Raw genomic sequence first — 22,660 nt, 5'->3', positions numbered from 1 at the left:
AGGTGGGGGGGAGGGGGAGGGGGCACGAAGGGGGACCAGAGGAGCGCGCGTGTGTGGGATCGCGTGCGGCGGCGAGATCAAACGAAACACGCTCCGTCTCTCTCCTTCCATCTGCTCGATTCTCCGTCTCTCTCCGTTTCTCGTCGTCATCATCATCGTCCTCGTCGTCGCGGCTTCTCTTTTCCCTTCTCGGTCGCGCCCGAGCTCTGGCAAACACGCTACCAGTTTCTCACTTTTGCTCGCAAGCGCGTCTTCTCTCTCTCTCTCTCTCTCTCTCTCTTTCTCTATCTTTCTCTCCTCCTCGACGACAATCGGCACCGGTTCTCTCTCCGTTGGTTTCGTCCTTTGCCTTCTGCCCTCTCCTGTTGCCCGCCGAGAAGGAGCTCCAGGCCGTCGTCGCAGGCGCGATTCCATTATTATCGCCGATAGTTTAATTTCCATTAATTGCCGGGCGCGTGAGTTTCCCATGGATTCTGCAAGATTAAAACGCTGACTCCTTTTAAAAAAACTGATATTGTACCTGAGGGAATTTTACCGTGCGAGCAAAATTGCTAAATTTCGAGAACGATTCGACTTTTAAAGCATCAGCGTAATTTTTCAAGTTACAACACTCTGAAAAAATTTAATATGATTTCAAAAAACATTTGACAGACTATGCTATAACAGAAAACTGAAAACTTTACACAGAAAATATTATATTTTACATAACACAATATTTTCTATGTAAAGTTTTCTCGAAAATTTATTTCTTTTAAAGAATTATGTCTTTTTAAAATATTGAAAGCTATAAATCTTTCGATTCTACATGTTTATTCATTATGTGAGTACGCAGGTACGAGCAATTTGATTGAATATAATTACGCAACATTATATAAAGACAGCAAAACTAAAATTACATTTCAATCATGTGAAAGACAGATTTAGTCTGGAACAGATGAAATTAGCCGCGTCGCGAGTTCCGTTTTAAGAGAATTTCGGAGTAATGGAGTCGTGTACCTGACAATCTCTTTAAATTGGTATTTACCAAAGTCGATAAGACTGTCGGGCTGCCAGCTGCTGCTGCGGTTGAATCACGCAGCTGGAAAATGCCATTTCAAATACACTTAGTGCATCGATTAAAATTTGATCGAAGGCACCGTGACTAACTCGATACAAATTGATTATCTCCTTGAAATAAAAATCTGACAAAAGTCTCGCATCTTCTCCCAAGTCGGACAGACTATTATAAAAAATATCCCTTTTTTTTTTTTTAAGAGAATGACATAAAGCGTTTTATAGCTATTCCGAAAGTATTTCGCCGGCTGTATCAATACATCAATAAATCAATAAAATGATACAAAAGAAAAGAAGATTAGACGAAGAGAATAAAGGGTTTAACTTCATCGTGAAGAGAAATTTTGAGAGCATATAAATTTCTCTATTTTTTTTTCTTAGAACACCTCGTGTATATATCATTATCTTTTAAGATCGGATGTCATCCGGCTTCTTTCGTTGACGATCCGACGTCGGCCCGGTCAAACCGCTGACACCTTTCAAGTCGCCGACTTTCTTCCCCTTACGTTTCTTCACTTTTCCGCTCCTCCGCCCCTCTCTCTCTCTCTCTCTTTCTCTCTCTCTCTCTCTCTCTCTCTCTCTCTCTCTCTCTCCTAGTCCTTCACCGGTCTTCGGTCTTTTGTATATTTTCTTTGTCCTCTTCCCGACTGTCATGCGAATTTGTCGCTTTATTATCTGTATATACACTGTATATGCCTGTAATTATGTTATTTTTATAAACAAATTGTTTTCGATAAAATAATATTGAAACAGGATTGACAAAGACTTAGTTTTTTTTTATATTATATTTTTTTTAAACATGTCCTTATACTACAAAAAAAGGCGTAAATAATATTATTTAAAAAAAACATATTTTAAGCATAGTGAAAATATCGATTAAGCATATTTTAAATTAATTACAACATGTTTCTTACCAACCCTGTATTAAAATTAAGCATCGGTACAATCTTGAATGCAATAATCACACGAGTCTCCTGTGTAAGGCATTTTATATTAGATAAAAAATAAGATCTTTAGTTAAAATAATCTAATATGTATCATCACCATTTATTTTTGGGATTATTAGATTATTGATTAGAAACGTTTAGTAGATTGATAATTTAATAGAAAAAAAAAGCAGCTAGTAAAGCCGAAATCCGAGTTTCCGTTTAAAGATCTTCTTAAGAATTTGCCCTTGTACCTGGACCCTATCACTTTTTTGTTCCGCCGATTCGTTCACTTCAAGACTCCTCCCTTTCTCTCTTCTCTGATAGAGAGAGGAAGAGGAGAGAGTCGGGCAGTGGCAGGAGAGGAGATCGGTCTGCTCGCGAAGGAAGGTGGAGAAGAAGAACAAGTGGGGGGATGCAGCACGATAGAGAAGAAAAAGAGAAGCATGCTGCAAGGGACAGAGGGAGAAGGAGAGACGGAGATAATGCTCGCTCTTTTCCTTGGCTCCTACGGTCACTGCGGTTTCAGTCTCACCATGTACGTTGCGTAGGACGCAGGTCCTACGATTCGGCCCTTCGTCAACCTTTTCGTTTGCCGGCGTAGTCTTTTGAACCTTCTCTCCGTATTATCATTGTAAATCATCTATCGTGAACACATGTCTATTCTCGAGAAACGTGATCGCAGTTTCGAGTGAGTTCAGTTAAAAATATTTATATCGTGTGGAGTTTCTAGAAGAGATCATGCTGAATATACGAATATACGCTGGTGGATAATCACGTGTGGGTATAAATTATTGTGTCATTATTATCATCGTAGAGATGTTTTATAAATAATTATAAACATTACAAACCGAAAGTGAAGATAAGAAAAAAGTAAATCAGCAAATAGCAAGTAGGAAATTTTGGCCATAACGGTCAAAAGTGGATCTTTTAATACTTCACTAATTAAATGTGAATTAATATATACTATATATGTATGCATATTTGTAGTCATTCGTTCATTATCGTTTTTATTCGCGAAGAAAATATTGAGATTAGCTGGTAATCCATGGTAAAGTTGCAAAAAACAAATTCCTATTCACCTGACTCGACTTATAGATGATTATGACGAAGCGTAGTTGTCGCGAAATGATTATCAATGATGAAAAATGATGGTAATTTCGACGCGGAAGTACAATCGACTCGATGATCGGTTGATTCGTGAAGAAGAGAGAAAAGAGAATGTACGTCCAACTACGGGAGACTTCGATGCCTCCGTCTGGAAAATCTCGACGCGAGTGATGCTGCAGTCACCTACAGGCACGAGAGATTCGCTAGATGTTCGATAGATAACAATCATTACGATATTTCCGCCAAGTCGCAGCACGACTTTACTTTATTAAAAAAAAGCAGGAAAACAGCAATATCCTGTGACAATTCAAGGATGAGAATAATCGTATTGGAAAAAAAAACCTTTGAAGCACATCTCTTCTGATGAACTATTGAATAATAGAATTTTATTCTTTCGAGCATATTTACAAAGCCAAAAAGAGGACTTGGTTTACAAACGATAAGAATCTTATTGGACCGTGAATTTGAAACTCAACGAATAGGAAGTAGGAAATCTTGGCCATGACGGTCGAAGCTGGATCTTTTAATGCTTAAAACTAATTCAATGTGAATTAATATATGCTATATATATGTGCATAGATACTATATTTGTAGTCATATTCACAGCGCGCCAAAGTTTTTCCGGACTTGAAAGATTGGTTTACAAACATCGTTCCTACCATGAGCTTTTGATGGAATTCGATGGAACTGCGTCGATAAACTTCGAATTTAAAGAACAAGAAAAACAATTCGAGTTGAAGAGAAAATCTTTTCTGTGCATTGTGATCAATTTGTGAATCGTTTTGTGATAACTTGGTGTATAACCGCGAGATCATCGAGAGTGATATCGGTATTATCGGACAATTGCTCTCGGCGGCATTTCAAAAAGGACAGGTAGACGAGACGTCACGACTGATAGTCATCGGCCACGCACGACGATAATGATGAACGAGTCGCATCGCTGAGCCTCCATAAACCGGCGCGGAGTTTAGGTATTAATTGTGGTGAATTACGGGAGACTATTAATTACGGTGCGCCCCAAACGGATCATTAATCGCGACACCTATCAAAGACGGGGGGTAGGGAGGGAGGGAGGGGGGGCCACTTCCGCTCTGCGCATTTTCACTATCATCATGATATAATAATGCTATAAATGTAACAACCTAGTTGAAAGTACATATCTCTGAAAACCTCTGCTATCTTTCTTCTTTGCTAGATTTCGTGATTAGAGCGACACGTGAATTCACATGTTAAAAATTTTAAACGAAAGATTATCTTACCCACACATGAAGTACAAATTATTTTATTATCTATTTATTTTCACACTTTTACACGTAACAAGCATTACAATTGTACAACAAAAATTCTGACATTTTTTTTTAGTTAAAGTACAACGTTTTTCTTGATATATGTATATACATATAGATACAGGGGGAGGTGGCTCCTGAAAAAATTCGGACGCACGTTTTCTTCAAGTTAAAGTCTTTTAACTATTGAAATTTGTTACTTTGTCATCTTCTTAATACATTCACCGACAATGACTTTGCCTAAAAGATGGATGGCATAGATATTTGGAAAACTCGAGATAGGTCAGGTAGTTGTTTGTTAAGAGAAGAAGGCGAACCGGCTTTGGTTAATACCACGCCGAACGTCGTCCTTGCCGACGCCGCCACCTGGGGTGAGCGGCCCTTCAGAAGTTCCTTTGAAAGATTTGCAGCTCGAGTAGTATCTCTGTGAGTTGATGTGCGTAAAGTCATCTGACGATAACGGTGACACACCCTTTGATCGCTTCCGCTTTGTCTTTTACCGCGCCGATATAACCGTCCTTACCAGTCATATCGGTTATCTTGAATGAATATGTTCTTATTGTTAGATCGATATCGAGAAAAGGTATTCGATTTTATGGAGGTAGGGAAAATGCAAATGCAGGAGTGAAGTGGACTGTTCGTTTCGGTCGCTTTGGGTTTAGCGGGTTAAAGCTCTTTTATTCTTTATACAAAATAAATTTAACTCTTGCATTTTTTATAAAAAAAAAAATCTTTTATTCTTTGTATACAAAATAGTGGTTGCGTTTAGCAGAGAAAGCAGATTTACAACTGTTATAAAATTCTTTAATATATTTGATCTTGCCCTCAATTCCATACTGGATCTAAATGCAAAAACTGATGTAAACTGATCATAGTAAAGAATTTTACAAAAGTTACAAAGCTGCCTTGTCTGCTAAACGCAGTTAATGCTTATGGATGTATTACTGAGGGGTATAATTATGTATGAATAATATGAATATCATAGTAAGTTTATGAATGATACAATTAATTGATAATTATCAGCTACGTTATCATTATATTGAACTACTGAAAGTGATAAATCGCGACCCATTAAGCGATATAATTAAATTTCCAATTGACTAATGATGACTTATGATTTATACGATCATAATAAGCGTGAAAATAGAGGAACACTAAGGTAAGTTAGGAGTAGCAATATCGTCACACACACACACACACACTCACACACATTTATTTCTTTAGCGATCGATGATCAAGGTTTCAAAACTGGCCCGTGTTAAGAATCTTTAAAAAAATTCCTCCGGCTGTCGTAAGAAAGCAAATCTTAAAAAAATTGGAATCTCTGTCTTAATAAATAGAACTTCCATGTGTTCGTGCTCTGAAAAGAGGACGGTAAGAAAAGAAGCGAAAAATAAGGGGGGTCTCGGACATGTCCCCGCTCTCTTGGGCGCGTAAAAGAGATTTCGCCGACGTTGCTCTCTGCAGACGAGAGGCCGAAGGGATTCTCGCGGATAGAGAGGAGAAGAATGGCGGGATAGAGAGAGAACAAGAAGAGAAGAAAGGAAGAAAAGGGGGGAGGATCGCGCGGGACGCGCGCAGTGAGGGACGGAGACGTAGAGAGGGTTAGTTGAAAGGGTTAGCTGAATGGGAGCCGTGTGTATGCTTTCCTCGTTTGAGAAGCCTCGTATCGCCCAGGGCCGTAAGGGAATCACACTGCGCCACTATCCTAACGCGCGCGTCGCGATAAACTACTTGCATAATTATTTAACACCCGTTAAGTGCGTCGCGTCGCTACGACGGATTTTCACTGCGATGTTCGACGTTTGGCTTCGTACGATCGTACGTGGGCTAATAGTAAGCGCTCGATTGATTTTGTCGGTATTCGTATGAATTTGAATTGATGGTAGAGGGTTCGATGGCACCTCTAATACAGGGTGGTCCGTGAAGCGTCGATTAATAAGGAAACGTGTAATGTCCATTTTTACCAATGTAGATTCATCTTTACTCATTTTTTATTTTTTTTTTTCTAGTTCTCTGTCTTAATAACTAGAATTTCCATGGGTGCGTGCTCTGAAAAGAGGATCACAAGAAAAGAAGCGAAAAGTAAGGGGATCTCGGACGTGTTCCCGCTTTCTTGGGCGCGTAAGAGATTTCGCCGACGTTGCTCTCTGCAGACGAGAGGCCGAAGGGACTATAGTTTTCTAGTAGAGTTACAATACAAAAAATGAAGAGTAAGTTATATAAACTGAGATTAAAATCAATCTACATTCAGATGAAAACGAACATACGCGTAAGCAGAGAATGAGTCTCGGATCTAAAAATTAATTGAGCAATACTTTCCATTTTATATAAAATCGTATTACTATAAGGACGTACACAAAATAAATGCTGTTTTGTAACTGAAATGGGGATGCGATGCCACAAGTTGAATTTTCGGTTCACTGGATCGGTATCTCGATCCAGAAGCAAAGAGGACGTTTACCTGCCTGCACGAACGGTTCTTCCTAGAAATATCCCGGTATATTTGTGAAGGATGCTGCTATCTTTCGCGGAAGTTTTCCTCCGTTACGAAAAAGTTCTCGTTAAATGCAATCTTGATAGGCTTTAATTCCGACGCAGCGAACATCCTTTACGATATAAATGTACAGCATTGAAAATATCAGATTTGTCGAGATTACTGCTCTCGACTTCGGGACGCATCACATATTATTACATATTACGGTTATCAAGCGTTCTCCGGCGAAAAAAAAAAACAATTTCAAGCTTACGTTCCCGTTTTTCATTTCGCGCTGTAAAAGCGCCGCTCTATAATTAGAATTTCAAATGCCTCGAAGAACGGTGAAAAAGAAGCAAGGAGAAGATACGACGCGCTTTCATCAGCTCGTCGTTACGAATCGTCGTCGATGACGAATTGTGCGTTCGGACGCTGCGTGCGCGACGAACGCACGCGGCCATCGGACCCCCGGTTACGCGCTTGGGACACCCGTTAGACCACGCGGCGCGACGAGGGAAGGGCCCCGGAGACTCTCAAGCGGCGCGGCGCAGCGCGACTCGCCGAACGAGTGAGCGAGCGAGCGAGCGAGTGAGGCGTTCCGAAAACCTGTAATTACGGACCCGGCGTACATCAAGCGGTGCCGCCGCCAGTCGCCAGCCGCCGGCCGAGGCCTACGTCTTCCGTCTCTCTTTTTATATCCGTTTCTTTTCTCCGCCTTTCTCTTACCTCGCTCTCGCGCTTCTCCACCATCTCCGTCCCCCCGTCTCTCCTCCCCCAGGGCCGTATGTATTTCTATGGAGTATGATCGCGGAGTGCTGCTCTAAACGTTGTCTCTATGGGATGGACACCTGTATGGTATAATTTAATACGATTTGAAAAAGAATTGTTGGTTGCTCTTCAATAATTATAAGTTGTAAATTGCTGTTTCTATGTAATGATTATTTACGATGGCAATTAATAATTCTTTAGATTTATTTTGAACAAAACTATAATGTTTTGGGAATATAGTTATTTATATGTTTTCTCGAAATGGAACTATTTTTGTTCCTATATTGTTGTACATGTATACTCGCATTTTGAGATTGTGTATATAATAATTTGAAATTTCGGTTGGTATTAGCAACAGTTTGGACAGCAAGCATAAAGTATATGGACCGGCGGTATTGAGGGACAGAAAGAAATCGTGGTACGGCATTGCTTTTCTCTTCGATTTCTTTTTCTCCTCTTCTCTCCTTTTTCTTCCAAAAGTACCGCCGTACCTGCATCGAGGACCCGACTTACCTATACGTCTCTTTATTCCGCTTCTCCCTTTTCGCTCGTGCTTTCTCTCGTCATGTCATTCCGTTTTTCTTCTCCTGCTTGCTGTGTTGGTACTCGTTCTGAACCTTCCCGGTTTAGTTCGAGCGGCAATTTCGAGCTCTAGTTTGGCGAAACATTTTTTATTTTACTACGTACACATAATGATCGTATAGCGATAATATTCTTAATTAAGAATTGTGGAATTTTTTCTTAAAAGTCAAATTAAATTTCATTAGCAAGTCTATATTCATATCCGTAGATTATATTGTTTGACGATTATTAATCGAGATAGTAGGTAATCATTGATATCAAGCAACTCGATACTGCACCAACTCCCTTTTAAATAATACTGCAATCTTATTATTTTCGGCGAACGATTGCCGATTGATGCGAATTGGAGGAGAGTAGATGTTGGTAGAGCGAAGTCGAGAACAGAAACTCGCAGTTTTCTGAGGGATTCGTTCGATCGCGACGCACAAAAAGCCGGCATGTCAGCGGCTGCATAGAGAGGTGTATCGCTGGATGGCCTTTAAGATTCCTCTCCGTCCGTTGATGCCTTTCTTCTTCGCTCTCTCGCTCGCTCCCTGCCTTCCCTCCTTCCCTCTCCTCCTTGTCCGCGTCTCTCGTTTTTTGAAAGAATCTTAATCGCTCGCGCCGATAAACAGCCCTCGCGAGAATCGGGAGCGACCGACCGACCGGCGGCTAGCCGTAGCCGTTCTCGCTTCTAATTCTTTCCAGCCACCATCATCGCTCTCTTGATTCTTTTAACCCAGCGATTAATTTCAATTAGCATTCAACATAGAGTTTTATTGCAATTTGATTATTTTATAAGATTTTTATTGATTATTATTGTAACAATTAATATTAAATTTGAAGATTTTGTAATAATTTTAATCGCGTATCGCAGGTACATACCTATATATTTTCTTATTCTCTGTACACAAAAAATACTCAATTTTAACAAATATTTCTTTGGACAGTTCTAAGTATTTATTAAATCTACATATATATGTATTTGATACAAAAAATATATTAATTTGGTCTATCATTTTCTTTTATTGAGCAAATACCTATTTACTGTGAGAGTTTACTCACACAGAGTATAGTTCAAAAAATTATGTATTAAGGTTTAGTTATTTTTTTTTTCAGTATATTTAAATACTTCTTGACGACTAATTGTTGAAAATTCCGAAAGATTCGAGATCCGTTCATCCCTGTCGCGACGTCATTTAAGTAGAATAAAAAAAAATAAAAGACGCGTAATAACGAGAAATCGAAAGCCGATTATAGGGTATGCTCGAATATAGGGAAAATATTCATAGAGAAGTATATTCACAGCGAATTGTCACTCGAGTGGGCTTCGGATGAGCAAATCATTTCGATGGTCCTCCGCGAGACGACGACGATTTCAAAGCACATTCCCGACAATCTCGTAGCTACGCGACATCTCGCATGGTAAAAAAGGACCAAAAGGACTTCGATAATTCTCGTCTCTCCCTTCCTCCTCCTCTTTTTCGTGAGGACGTTTTTTTTTTTAACGAATCAACAAATCGAACGTTTCGTATTTTGAGGATATCGTTTTGTATTACGTATTATTATTATACATATATAATATTTCTATAATGCATATTAAAATACTGCTTGGGATATTTTATGTCTCGATGAAGAATTAGATTTCTCGGATATTATAGGAATATTTGTCTCTGTATTTCTTACGACTGTAGTTCACGCTATTTAAAGCTCCTGAAAATTAATATTAATAAAATAGAACAATTGAAGGGTTAAGAACCATTTATATAATAAAGAACGTTTGATTTGAAATATAAAAATAAAAATAATTACAAATGACTATGATCTATCATAGTTATTTGTTATTATTTTTATTGTTATGTCTCTCTGAAATTATATAACTGGCTCTTAGCCTAGCCCTTCAATTGTTCTACTTTGTTTTATATTTACAGAGCCTTATTATTTACTAATTTTAATATTCATAATTTTAATTGATAAAGGACTTCGTTTTTTGTCTTCTTTCTCTCCTCTTCGTTTATACTCCTGATGTGCTACAATTTACATCTACGAGGATGCTGATACAGTTAATCCCATCGTTGCACTTTCGTCGGTAACATCGCTGTTCAATAGATGGATGGCTCTTTATCCGTCCTAGGATATATCACAGCGACAATGGTTTCTCGAATTGTATATCGGCGAACGACACCACGTGTCACCATGATCTCATGATTATCGACCGTATCACATCTCGTAACCTCAGTTATCTATGCGTTATCAAAAGATTAAGAATTTTTTGAGACGCAAATGGACCTCAATTTATCAATATTTAAAGCACAAACTTTTGCATAACGCATAAGGCATAAGGGAAACAGCCAATCAGAATCCTCCATTTTACCTTGATCGATTGGCTATCTTATCCCTCATTCGTTTTGCAAAATTCTGTGCTGCAGCTTTTAAAAACAAAATTCTTGTCGAAAATCCAAATTTATTCCGTCAAATTTAATTACCTGTAAATAATATACCAAGAGATACGAAAAATGAATTGTGAATCTCTCAAGCGTTCATTTTTATGAAACAGAAAGTTTTACGAAGATGCAAAAATCCAAGGGTCCGATATTCGGCGACACGTTATAGGCCCGGATATCGGCGGTGACCGGAAGCCGCGGCACGATTTCTTTGTACCTAGAATCGGAAGTCACAGGGGCGTAAATTTTAATATCATTCGTATAGGGGTGAGAAAGAAACACCTCACGGTACGAGAATTCCTTCTGTCGGATTCTTCGCGACATACGGAGGAAACCATATAGCACGCTTCGGCAAATCTTAATATGTCGTCGAACGCGTGTCCCTTTTATGCCTTCGCGGTATTCGGTCTCAAAATCCGCGATAATGCTACGTCGACCGTGTGAAGTGAACGCGATTTTACGCTGGACGAATCGCGATTTTATTATAGAATCTGCAAGGGAGGGAACCGAGTATTTTTGAAATCTCTACGGTAATACCATGTGCGAAATGTCGAAAATATAAAACATAAAGAATGCATTCTATATCTATGTACATGTAAATATGTTTTAGATGCAAAGCAGGTATTTTTTTTCTACTTATTTAAAGTCTAAATACTAAAACTCTTTCTGCAATGTAAAAATCAAGCGTAAAATCGCTGGATTTAAGAAAATCAACGTTATCTACACTGTTATTTTACACTCTCAGCTTTAAGGGAAACATAAGTTGGTGAATTGAAAGAGGAAAAAAGAAGGATAAAACAATTATTCGGATAAAAATTTCACGCGCTTGATCTTGATTGGAATTGTCGCTGAGCCGGAAAAGGTTCTTTCCAGCTCTGAAAGCACGAGGGTTAAGGTCATTAATGATAAAACGGGATGGCGACGATGGTGATGATGGCTGGCGGAGCACACAGATAACAGTTCGTAATTCGTTAACGCGCTCGCAAAGTCCTAACCACCAGGTGTGGTGTGAAATATAATAATTTTAATTTGTACCTTGTACCCGCCTCACTCTTCTTTCTTCCCCTCATTTTATGCCTGCTTAATGACGTTCGTCGTTGTAATTATTTGACGGAATACCGTGGTCGCTAACGTGTAATTAAAAGAAAGTGAACGCGCGAATTATCAGGATGGCGATACAAATCTTCTCTTTCTCCACGATGAGCTTCGTTAAATCTTTATTCTAATCATATTCGGTGTAATTGTAACTTTTTTATATCGATTTTACATCATTATATTTTCATTTTTACGAGTCCCAATTTGAATTTTTAGAAAATCGTAATCCTTAGAAATTCAGAAAATCCTTTAAATTAGGAAAATTTTTGGAATTCTGGAAATTCATGGAAAGTTTAGATAATGCAAGCTCTTTATCAATATTTCTCTACTCTATTGCAGATTTTTCCAGTTTTGGTTAGAAATAAAGAAATGTCCTTGGAATTTTTTAGATGCAATATCTACGATTACATTATCTTGATACTTTCCAATTTTTCAAGGATTTTATTAAGAGTATAAATAAGTTTCCGCCGTTTGACAAAAGATGGCGTCACCAATATGTTATGGTTAAAATTGTCTGCTGTAAAACGTAAGGTCATATCGTAAGGTTGGACATCTGGCAATAACATAATCTTGAAATATTAGCGATTTTGTATCAGCATCATATATCTTTTTTCGTGTGAAAATGTCAAGTTTTGAGCCAAATAAGCGTCATTTGCGGGAGCTTCTTTAATTTAAAGAAATCTGCAGCTGAGGCGCATCGATTGCTTGTATAGAAGCATATGGTGAGGCTGCCTTAAGTGAGAGAAGTTGCCGTGAGTGGTTTCAAAAGTTTAAGGCCTGATTGCACCAATAGTAGGGGAGACCGAGAGACTAAATGTGGATTTACTCGAGCGTCGTGGGGACCTATTGGATTGTGAAGATTAGATGCTAAAAAGAAAAAAAGATTATATGATGTATGCCGTTTCAGTGGTGGGGGGAGCGTGTACAGGCTTTCAAAAAAAATAGTGACAATGAAATACTCGAGCGCGTCAGATTTTTGAAATGTACACTTTTCTACATGTAATTAACACACCATACCTTAATCTGACGCGCTCGAGTTTTCGAACGATCGATTTTTTTTATTTACTAATCCCCTGGACCCCCGGCTCTATATAGAGGTTTAATATTCGGTGGGGATACTTATTAGGGTGCAAGCTTTCCCCCTTTATGTTATTTTGACGCGCTCGAGTAAATCCCAAAATCCCCGCTTGGCCTCCCCTACTACAACGTGATTTCAATTTTAAGCGAAACTTAAATTGTCTCTGTCTCCGTCTCCCTTCGGCTTTAAAACGAGATAGCTGAGTTTTAAGTCTCGCTTAAAATCAAAAAGTGTTGGTGCAACCGGGCCTGAGAACGGTGAATTTGACGTCAAAGAACGTAGTTTCGACGATTTTTGTTTTTTCGACGTGAAATCCATCAATTATCAAAAAGATGGGAAAAAGTAGTGACTAGCGATAGACAATAACTTCGAATAAAACATTAGATACTATTCTTTCACAATAAATGCCCAATTTTTGATGAAAAAACGGCGGAAACTTATTTATATATATCAATAGTTTTCCCGAAACTTAAAATTATAATTCTCAGAATTCTTAGAAATTTTGGAAACTTTTTAAAATTTTAGGTAGTATAATTTTCTTCCCAATTATACTGTAATACCGTGTCAATTTTTCGAGATTTAATTTTTTCGGAATTCAAAGTTATGGAAATTTTCGTAATTCTTTGAAATTTTTTTGGAAAATTCTTGGAATTGTAGGTGTAGTACGATTTCCTTTCTTTAAACATTTCTATATCAAATTATAAAATTCTACACACATTAAATTTATTATCACGCATTTATCGAAGTCCCTGGCTTCTCTTTCTGTTTAGGTGCCGAATTCGAAGTAGTGAGTTACTTTATCTTACGCAGGAAAAACGAACGCTTCCATATCTACTACGTGCAAACGATCGGCAAGATAGATTTGTCTGCGGACTTGAAATTGGTGTCACTGTCATTATAGGTGGCGGCACCACCTTGATACAACAATGAGACTCGAATATTTCGAGTTGTACGTTACGATTTCGAAAGATCTCCACTAAGATCGATACCAATATCGATGCTTTTCGACGGCTCGAATGCGGATTCATTTGTTCGGATGACTGACGACAGGCGGAGGAGGGCGAAAAGTACAAGAAAAGAAATGCAATTCGGCGATGTGCGTTGTCAACGGCGATTGTGTCGTGAGGCTTGCTTTGCCATCACGAGGAGGAGATTTCGCCGAACAAATCGAAAGCGTCTATTCGGCCAACATTTGAGAATGAACTCGGGGAGATTGTCAAACAATGAGGAGATGTCTGCAGTAGAACTGATACGGTTGGGAAAGCTTCTTAAGTTAATACCTCGTGGTCGTCGTTGCTGACAAACATTTTCTTTCCCTTTCATCAGGGGATATCGCGTTCGACCAGTCCATCTTCCTCTCGTTCAAAAGAGGTATAAATGCAAACAAACAGAAATTTGCTGATTATCATATTAGAAAGAATGCGAGTAGCGTCGGTGCTCTAAATCAAGCTCTTTCTCTATTGTTACTGTATCTATTCGCTGATAGCTTAGACTTTGCTTTTTTTTTTATTAATGTATAAAAAGAATATTTACAAAATGGAGAAATTACTTAATTACAGAAAAATTCATATTTTTAACAGCAATAGTTTTTTTTACTGTAATTATATAGCAATAAAATAAAGAGGCATATCCTTAAAATTGAGATATTCTTTCATAATTTTTTCTAGGCTATAATTTGTGGTTGAAATGTGTTTATATTCAATTCTGTAAAAATATTTGATGCTAGAAATGGATATGTAAACTAGAAGTCTTGATTCATCTTCAGCGAACAATTTGAGAAAATATTTAAGCGAGGGAGCCGACATAGGTCACAAGGAGTCGAGACGCTATCCCTACCCTGCCTATCGCTATATCAGTGTGCCTCCAGTCCTGGTCAGGACGCAGCCTTGGTTCAGTATGCCTCCAGCAGTGCTATCGAAGCCATCGAAAGCATCCTAGACTCATTCTTTATAATATAACAAAGATTTAGCAGTATTTGTGGTATTGGATCAATTCACGTTTGTCAGAATCATAATAGATCATTGTAGACTTAACAAATTTGAGAGTTGTCTGTGTTAGATTCACCACCACGATGGTATGTATTCTGATTCTTCTTCTCTTTTGATTCAGGTAAATGTGCAGTGAAGCGAAATGATTGACTATGACAGGTTTTCATTTCATATTTCTGCCTTTGTATGGGTCAGGATCAAGTTTCGTATTCATTCAAGAGCTATACCTTTTTTTCTCAATAGTATGATATGATAGCATTATGTCGAAATTATTTCTTCATAAATTGTTTTGAGTTGATGATACAAGTTGATTACGCTTCGTGCATTTTCATGAATATGTATAGTTTCTTCTAGGTGTGTGATCAAGATTATACGTGTATTGTGTATATTTCAAGTTTTTTTATTGTGGTTTGTGCTACAATATGTTATGTTAGTGTAGTGAAAGCAGTTCTTATAAATTAATTATGTATACAAGGGGTAATATCTCGTGCTCAAGTGGATAGTTGTACATTTGCTGCTTAGGCTGAAGTATGGCCCATATGAACCATATTTCAATGCCCTGTCATAACAAAGGAACAGGCCCTAGAGGCATAATAGCCTTTTTCCCCCGATATTGCCTTACCTCATAAACCTATTAATATTTTTCCGCTATGTTAAAGCTCAATTTCAGTTAATAAAGGGTATTAAACTCGCAATATAGATATAGATATTTTTGGAGCTGGCAAGAACTTTCAATAGATTGCGTTATAGGTTTTGTCGATCAATACCACATAAATGGTCTGCGCAACAGACCAATAGGGATTGTGCATATATACATGTACACGCAAAATTCATCCCTCTGCGCAGCCTGCCAGGAGATGGTCTATAGTTTCTCCATTATGCTCCACCCTTAAAGTTCCTGACAACAGAAAAAACTCCCTTGGCTGCTTAATTGAGAGATATGACTCACCACAGAGCTCGATCGATCCAGCATCCCAGATTTTCCTGTCTTTGTTTGCATATACCCGCTCCACTCTTACACAGAAATATGACTGTGTTATAAAATCAATAATATTTAGGGAACGTAACTATGATATATATAAATATGACTTTAATTTTTATTTTTATTTCATGTATTAAATGAATATGCTCTATATGTCATCATAGAGATGTCATCATAGAGATGACATATAGAGCATATTGTAATGAGATGTATATCCTGATAGCCATTATATCTACTTAGCTAATTTATAAATGAAATGTATATCCTAATAGCCATTATTTCTACTTGGCTAATTTATAATATAAATTATAATATAATTTATATATTGTAAAAATAGAAAATGTAACATATAAGATTTATATTATAAAATTTATTCATTTACTGTTTCAGGTTGGGACTAACCATGTCCACTAAGAGGCATCGCGGGCAAAAGTTAAGCATAGATAATAAAAAAGTATATGAAGGTCGTAATAGATAGAATGAACGCGTCTCGGCAACACGAAGCGCGTTGCTTCAATGAAAACTCTCCCAGGCCACCAGTGCCAGGTAAAACAAATATTTAAATTACACAAAAAACTATTTACGACTATAAACTTTTTTTTAGAAGTGTGATTGTAGTTCTAAAAATATATATCCTTTAAAATTACATTTTCATAATAAAATAATTAAAAATCTGTTCAAGATAAACCTTTCTAAAAAAAGTTATAGTTGTTTGATTTATATTATAAAGAGAATATATATTGAGAGATATACTGAAATATATTATAGCAAAATTTTTGTTTATTCCAGGAGAGGAAACTGGAAGCTATGTCAGCCGGATCCGTCCACAAAGTCCCGCTCTGACGCCAAGACGCTCTTCCTTTGCGACATCGCAAACCTCCGGTGGTGGTTGCGATGTTGCGGCGCCGTTGGGATTCGAACCGGAGGGTTGTTGCGGAACCACTACCATGGAGAGCAATTCGCCCCCTGCTTATGCACGGTGGGCGAGAAATCTGCACTCCTTGTTAGAGGATCCGGTGGGTTTAGAGCTGTTCAAGAGGTACCTAAGTCAGGAGGGGCATTTGGATCCGCTTAATTTCTGGTTCGCCTGCGAGGGCCTTAAAGAACAGAAAGACATAGAGAAGATCTCGCAATTGGTGAAGCTCATCTATCGAAGGTTTTTTCTCAAGTCGCAGCTAAGCATACCAGAAGATGTAATGAAAGAGGCAGATCGACGGGTTAAGGAGGGTCGCACCGATCATAAAGTGTTCGACATAGTACAATTAGAGGTCGAGCGGCTGATTAACGAAACGACTTACCCCAATTTTCTTCAATCTGATGTGTACCTGCAGTACATTCAGTCCTACCAAATTCCTGATTCCGGCGATTGCCCGAGCTCGAGTTCAGGTAGTCGCGAGATGTCGCTCTCCTGCGGACCGAGTCTGCTGCCCACCGTGCATGAAGACAGCGAGTACGTCGGCACCAGTTGTGTACACATGCACAATTCGCACTCGACCGGCGAGACACCCGGAGAACTGAGATTGACCAAAGATATGCTAATGGTTACCCAACAGAGTAGAGCGATGGATCTACGACCGAGGCCAGAAGCGTACGCCGGGTAATGCGCTTTTCATGAAATTATCGAATTATTAGAGTACCATTCGTCATTTGTATACTACGCTTCAAATCAGTCCTGCGAATGCCTTAACAATGCTGTCGTTTTATCTTCTTTTCCTTTGAAGCTTGATGTGATGAAACTTGCATATAATCTGAATTATATTTTACGTTTACATTTTGTTATTACCAATTTCCGAAGCGATTGACATCGCCAAAAATAGAGTATCTCCCTCAATAACGTTTTTTATAATTTGTCCATATGCAGAATATGCAAAATTTTCTTTTTCGTTTGTTTGATAAATAACCCGATATTTTTATTTGTATTTTATTTAGTTGTTTTTTTGTTTTGCTATTTTGCGTGGCACTTATAGCATTTACTTGCAACATGGGACTAGTCCGTATCACATGCACGTATCCAGATTGCACGCACTATATTCCTCCTACAACCCAGTATCCAGACAGGATTCCGAGCTTCAGAGTTTGAGCAGTGATGCACGTACCGAGGTGGACAATGTGTCCCTCAACGACGGATCTATGTAAGTTGTCTCTCTCTTTTTAATTTTAATTTTACACAGCATTATTTGATTTTGCATATGAGATAGAGAGTGGAATTTCTCCAACTTTCATCTTGATCATTCATTGTCAAACTAGATTACTAATCCATATGTATTTGTAATTTATCGCCTACAGCGATGGGACGAGCAGCAGACAAAGAAGCAAGAAGCAATACACCAAGCAATCTAGTAGGGCAATTAAAGAATCCGCGAATATAAATCGCGAGCCCATGGCACATCATGTTGTCCCACGAACCCAACGTATGGCGTCTCCGAAACAGATGTCGGAGGAGCAATTCGCGGAAATGCTCACGCACAAGTTGGAGATCCTGATGCGAGAGCAGAAGGCCCATGAGAAACTGGAGAAATATCTGTATCAAGAAAATGACGCGTCGACCGGTAACGATGCGTTGGTAGAACCTTGTGGAGCTTCCAAGACTCTGGGCGATGCGCTGAAGGAAAAATTATCCATGGAAGAGGACAGCGATCAAGCTATTCTTGACGAGCATGTGTCACGCGTTTGGTCAGATCAGACACCTTCGAGATCTCCCAGACTTTCACCCGAGAGAAGGCGTCCCACCCACAATTATCCACGGCCTTACAAGCAGAGGAAAGAGAAAGATATGGATTCCACATTCTCGGTGGACAGTGGTAATATTCACGACTTCCAAGAGGGTAGCGACCTTGTTGGAGCTGGCTCTATGAGTTCACTGGGCTCACATCTTCCCAAATCTAAATCTGTGCCATCAGATTACGCTGATTTCCTTCACAAGCAGGATCTACATGGTCAAGGTAAATATGATAATGATGAATGATGGCATATGTGTGTTTATGAACGAATTATGACTATCAGTAAAATAAAATGTTTTGCGCAGGTCACGACCAAAGATTCCGAAGGTCGGACATAACGAGACGATCAGCTACGAAAAAATCAATGACGGAGCTAACAGATAGTGGAGTAAGTGTAGTCAGTGACGTGCAACCTTCCTTAAACAAAGATGTTCGTCTTATGCCTCGGTTTAAAGAAATGGACAAGAAGATTGATTTGAAGCATAGTAGTCGTCATGGTAAGAGATACGGCTCGCGTAGCGGGTCTTTGGAAAGGCCAAACAGAGAAACATGGAGCATGGGAGTTCCTGCTCAGCCGTTTGTTGCTGATCCGGGAATGCCACCTCTGACACCACCTCACACGGTGAATAAAAGCTGTTCTTTTCTCTCTTTAGATTACAAAGATCCAAATGTGTTACGAATAACTATGTCACAGGTTATACAATTAGAGGAGACTTGTAGAAGACTAATGGAAGAAAATAAGATACGCGCTAGTTGCAAGCGACACCTCAACGTTTCGAAACAGACGTACGAGTCGCAGTTCACGTCGCAGTGTCAACCGTATGTCCAATCCAACCAGTCTACTTTGAGGAAACCGAAGCAGGACGACTTCACCACTGTTGTGTTCAGTTTCTGTGACGAGCAATTCCCTTACAGGACCAAAATTCCTGGTCACAACGTCACGTTAAAACAGTTCAAGGAATACCTTCCGAAAAAAGGGAGCTATCGGTAATATATTGTTATTTATCGATAAAGCAAATAATTTCATAAATTTTAATTATCTCTTTTTTTTTTTTTTTATTATAGATACTTTTTCAAAACCGAATGCGAAGACTTAGATACGAAAGTTATACAAGAGGAGATAACGGATGATGCTGAGGTTCTGCCACTGTGGGAAGGCAAAGTGATGGCGCAAGTTAAGGCGCTTGAATAATAGACTGAATAAAAAAAAATAAAACGAAACGAAGCGCAAAATGCGCATATTCTGACCAAGTGCCGCAATAAATATTATTTAAGTAATCCGCCACTAAGTCGGTGCTCGGTATTTATACATATATACATATTAACGCTTGTCACGCGGCCTCTTTCTCATAATTGCCTAAGAAAAGTAGTTTTTATCGATGAAAAAGATAAAATATCGAGTCGAGCAATATTGTTTCGCACGTGTGAACGTTGCGGAAAAATAAGAAAACGGCCTCACAACAAGTTCTGTCGATCGAATGTCCTCGAGGAAATCTTGTAAGCTTTATTCACATCATAAGTGCAGTAACTTTCACTGGATTTCTTTCTGCTCAAATATTTTTCAGTAAGATTTAATTATGGAAGTGTTACTTTTATTATCGATCATACTACTAAAGTTTTGAATGTGACTCACTTCAATGATGTTTATTCTTGAAGGGTATTGGACCCTATCTGAAAATAGTGTCAAAAAAGATACAAAATATAATATATTATGTTTATCGTTAAACAAAATTTCTAATTTATTATCGCGCTTGATTTATATTTACTGTTTCTCTTTTATCAACTGTTTTTTTTTTTTTAATTGTTATCGCATTGTTTCCTGGTCAAATAAGATAAACGCTGTAGATTCCATTTCATGAGACACTGGAAAGCATTAGCGTGATCATGTTGTTTCAATATTTGACACTTGACGTCTGATACTGAAGTGTATCTAGTCAACTTCCAGCATCAGATCGCTTGGTTCAAGATTTAAATGCTGTATAGATGACATAGGATTATTTTCGTGCATTTTTCACTGTCTAGTGTCAATTTTGATTACGAAACCCATTCTGACATTGAAAATGAGCGTCATTCTGACATGAAAATGTATCTAATATGAAAGCTATTTGAGCGGAAATCGAAGCATGATCGTACTCGTCTCATTTCTTTCATTTCAGACTTTTCATCATATTTATACTTTTTTTTACAATTATTCAGGGCAAAGAGAGAAAAGGAAAAAAACAGCTTGTTTAGAATTGAGATTACTTTGTCAACGAATTTATACGGCGGACAGCTCGCGCGACAGCGCTTTATTGTACATAATTAGCATGTAACGATTTTGATGACAATGGTATGCGTTTTGTCGGTACGGGTTTTGCCAGATAAGAGTTATTATAATTTTACCTGGCGCGATACCACTTTCACGGAGTAGTTTGGGCGAAAACGACAATGTCGAAATATCGAAAATATTGTGACCGACTAAACAATTTCTTCCTCTCGAAGACTTCCCATAGTTCTCCAAACGACTGTACAAAGGTTCGCGTAGTTGATCGCCTTAGTAAGGTCTGCATAGGCACTAGACTTACATAGAAGACGATAATTATTATACAAACTAGCATTTAAGGAAATATATTACGTATATTTCATGTAAATACAAGACGTTGTCTCATACATAATATATATGTAATATATTTTACATATATGCGCGGTACGCGAAATTGTGAAAAAAAAATTGTGAATCATGTTTTTTTTCTCCGTTGTGCCACTACCGTCACCGTTGCATCATCGTCATCCATTCAATATTGTGAAATAAGTTCACCGAGCGTAGCCTAATACACGAAGCGATATTTATAGTATGTGTTGACACGCAGTTGGCATCGGGACGGCAAACATCAATGGAGAAAGGAAGATCATTAGCGTTTAGATTGTAATAACGTTTGTATCAGGTGCGGAAATATGTGCCTTTTTAGTGCAGTAAGATCGAAATAAGTCTAAGAGAGAAGGTTAAGAAATATTTATAAATTATAGTACAGGGGCCCAATCCTGATAGGAAAAACATATTTTGTCCGATAAGGTAAATGTGTCCCAATGACCGGACATGTATCTCTATGTCCGGATATTTACATGAAATTTATTATTAATCTCAAGTGCTCTTTTCATGAGAATATTATAATGTAATTATATTTAAAAATTACAATTATATTATAATATTATATTAAAAAATGTATTTGAGATTACTAATAAATTTTGTGTAAAAAGGTCTGATCACTGGGACGTTTACTTTATTTCTCGTCAAAATTGTATTCATACTGATTTATCGCTGAGAATATATCAAGTTTTATTTTATTTTTTTTTAAGACTCGTTTATCGAAATGGCTCGAAGTAAAAAAAAGATACTGTATAAAAAATTAGATCTCTTATTGAAGAAAAAAAAGAAAGAATAAAACTCGGAGACTGAAGGGGTTAAATTATAACATTGTTATATACATTACACAATGTAAATTATTATATTCTGCGAAAAAATGCCGGATGGCCCTCGATCGATGATTCGACTTTATAACTTACTGAAGTTCGCTTCCTACACGTGATTCCCGGGGAAAAATCGATTTAAAAACATATAGAAACGATGAGTATACCGCGTTTATTTGAAAACCGCGCTTCTGCAAATTCTGAACATTAAGATGTTCATGCTGAAGGCGATATGTGCGCGATCAATGACAATTTTTAATTGTATGTAATTGAACATTATGAATTATATCACGAACGTTACAAGTGTTCCTGTACCTAATTAATTAATAACGATTATTATTGTATATCAAAAATATTGAGAATAATAATGCGATTTTCACTGAATCAAATGATTTACGCTGTTCAAAATTTTGTCCTGGAAACTTGTACTTTCATCGAATAACAAGGATGATTCTGTTGTTGCAATTTTTGTTATGCTCCACACACACACACACATATACCAAAATACATTAATTCTGTCATACGTTACCCTCCGTGTGTGATTTAAGTATAAATTAGCAGATTATATAAAAACTTCCTTATTCTTAAAAAATGTCATGATTTACGACTTTCTTCATAATTCAGTATACAACTACAGTAAAAATACAAGATTTTTAATTTAAAGAAATTCATGTAAGTTTATTTTATTTACAATTAAATATGATTTTCTTAAGACTATTTTAACAT

The 22,660-nt window shown here is 37.8% G+C and overlaps 1 protein-coding gene across 4 annotated transcripts in view; it reads left to right on the top strand.

Moving 5' to 3' along the window:
* The window catches only part of Axn (protein axin), a 27,708-nt gene extending 7,750 nt beyond the window's left edge, over positions 1–19,958 (top strand). The window contains exons 1-8 of one of the 4 annotated variants that reach the window (XM_018544938.1): positions 14,000–14,051; positions 16,158–16,313; positions 16,557–17,364; positions 17,735–17,899; positions 18,054–18,709; positions 18,793–19,109; positions 19,182–19,474; positions 19,553–19,958. In XM_018544938.1, coding sequence (XP_018400440.1) covers positions 16,226–16,313; positions 16,557–17,364; positions 17,735–17,899; positions 18,054–18,709; positions 18,793–19,109; positions 19,182–19,474; positions 19,553–19,679 — 2,454 coding nt within the window. In that variant the 5' untranslated portion in view covers positions 14,000–14,051; positions 16,158–16,225 and the 3' untranslated portion in view covers positions 19,680–19,958. Of the gene's footprint in view, positions 1–13,999; positions 14,052–14,116; positions 14,169–16,157; positions 16,314–16,556; positions 17,365–17,734; positions 17,900–18,053; positions 18,710–18,792; positions 19,110–19,181; positions 19,475–19,552 lie in introns of those variants that run through there. The other 3 variants (XM_018544937.1, XM_018544936.1, XM_018544939.1) reach the window with 3 other exon arrangements.
* Positions 19,959–22,660: the final 2,702 nt, after the last annotated feature.

This window comes from Cyphomyrmex costatus, unplaced genomic scaffold (genome assembly GCF_001594065.2).
Source record: "Cyphomyrmex costatus isolate MS0001 unplaced genomic scaffold, Ccosl1.0 scaffold474, whole genome shotgun sequence".
Taxonomy (NCBI): domain Eukaryota; kingdom Metazoa; phylum Arthropoda; class Insecta; order Hymenoptera; family Formicidae; genus Cyphomyrmex; species Cyphomyrmex costatus.
This window is presented reverse-complemented; position numbering and strand designations above follow the sequence as displayed.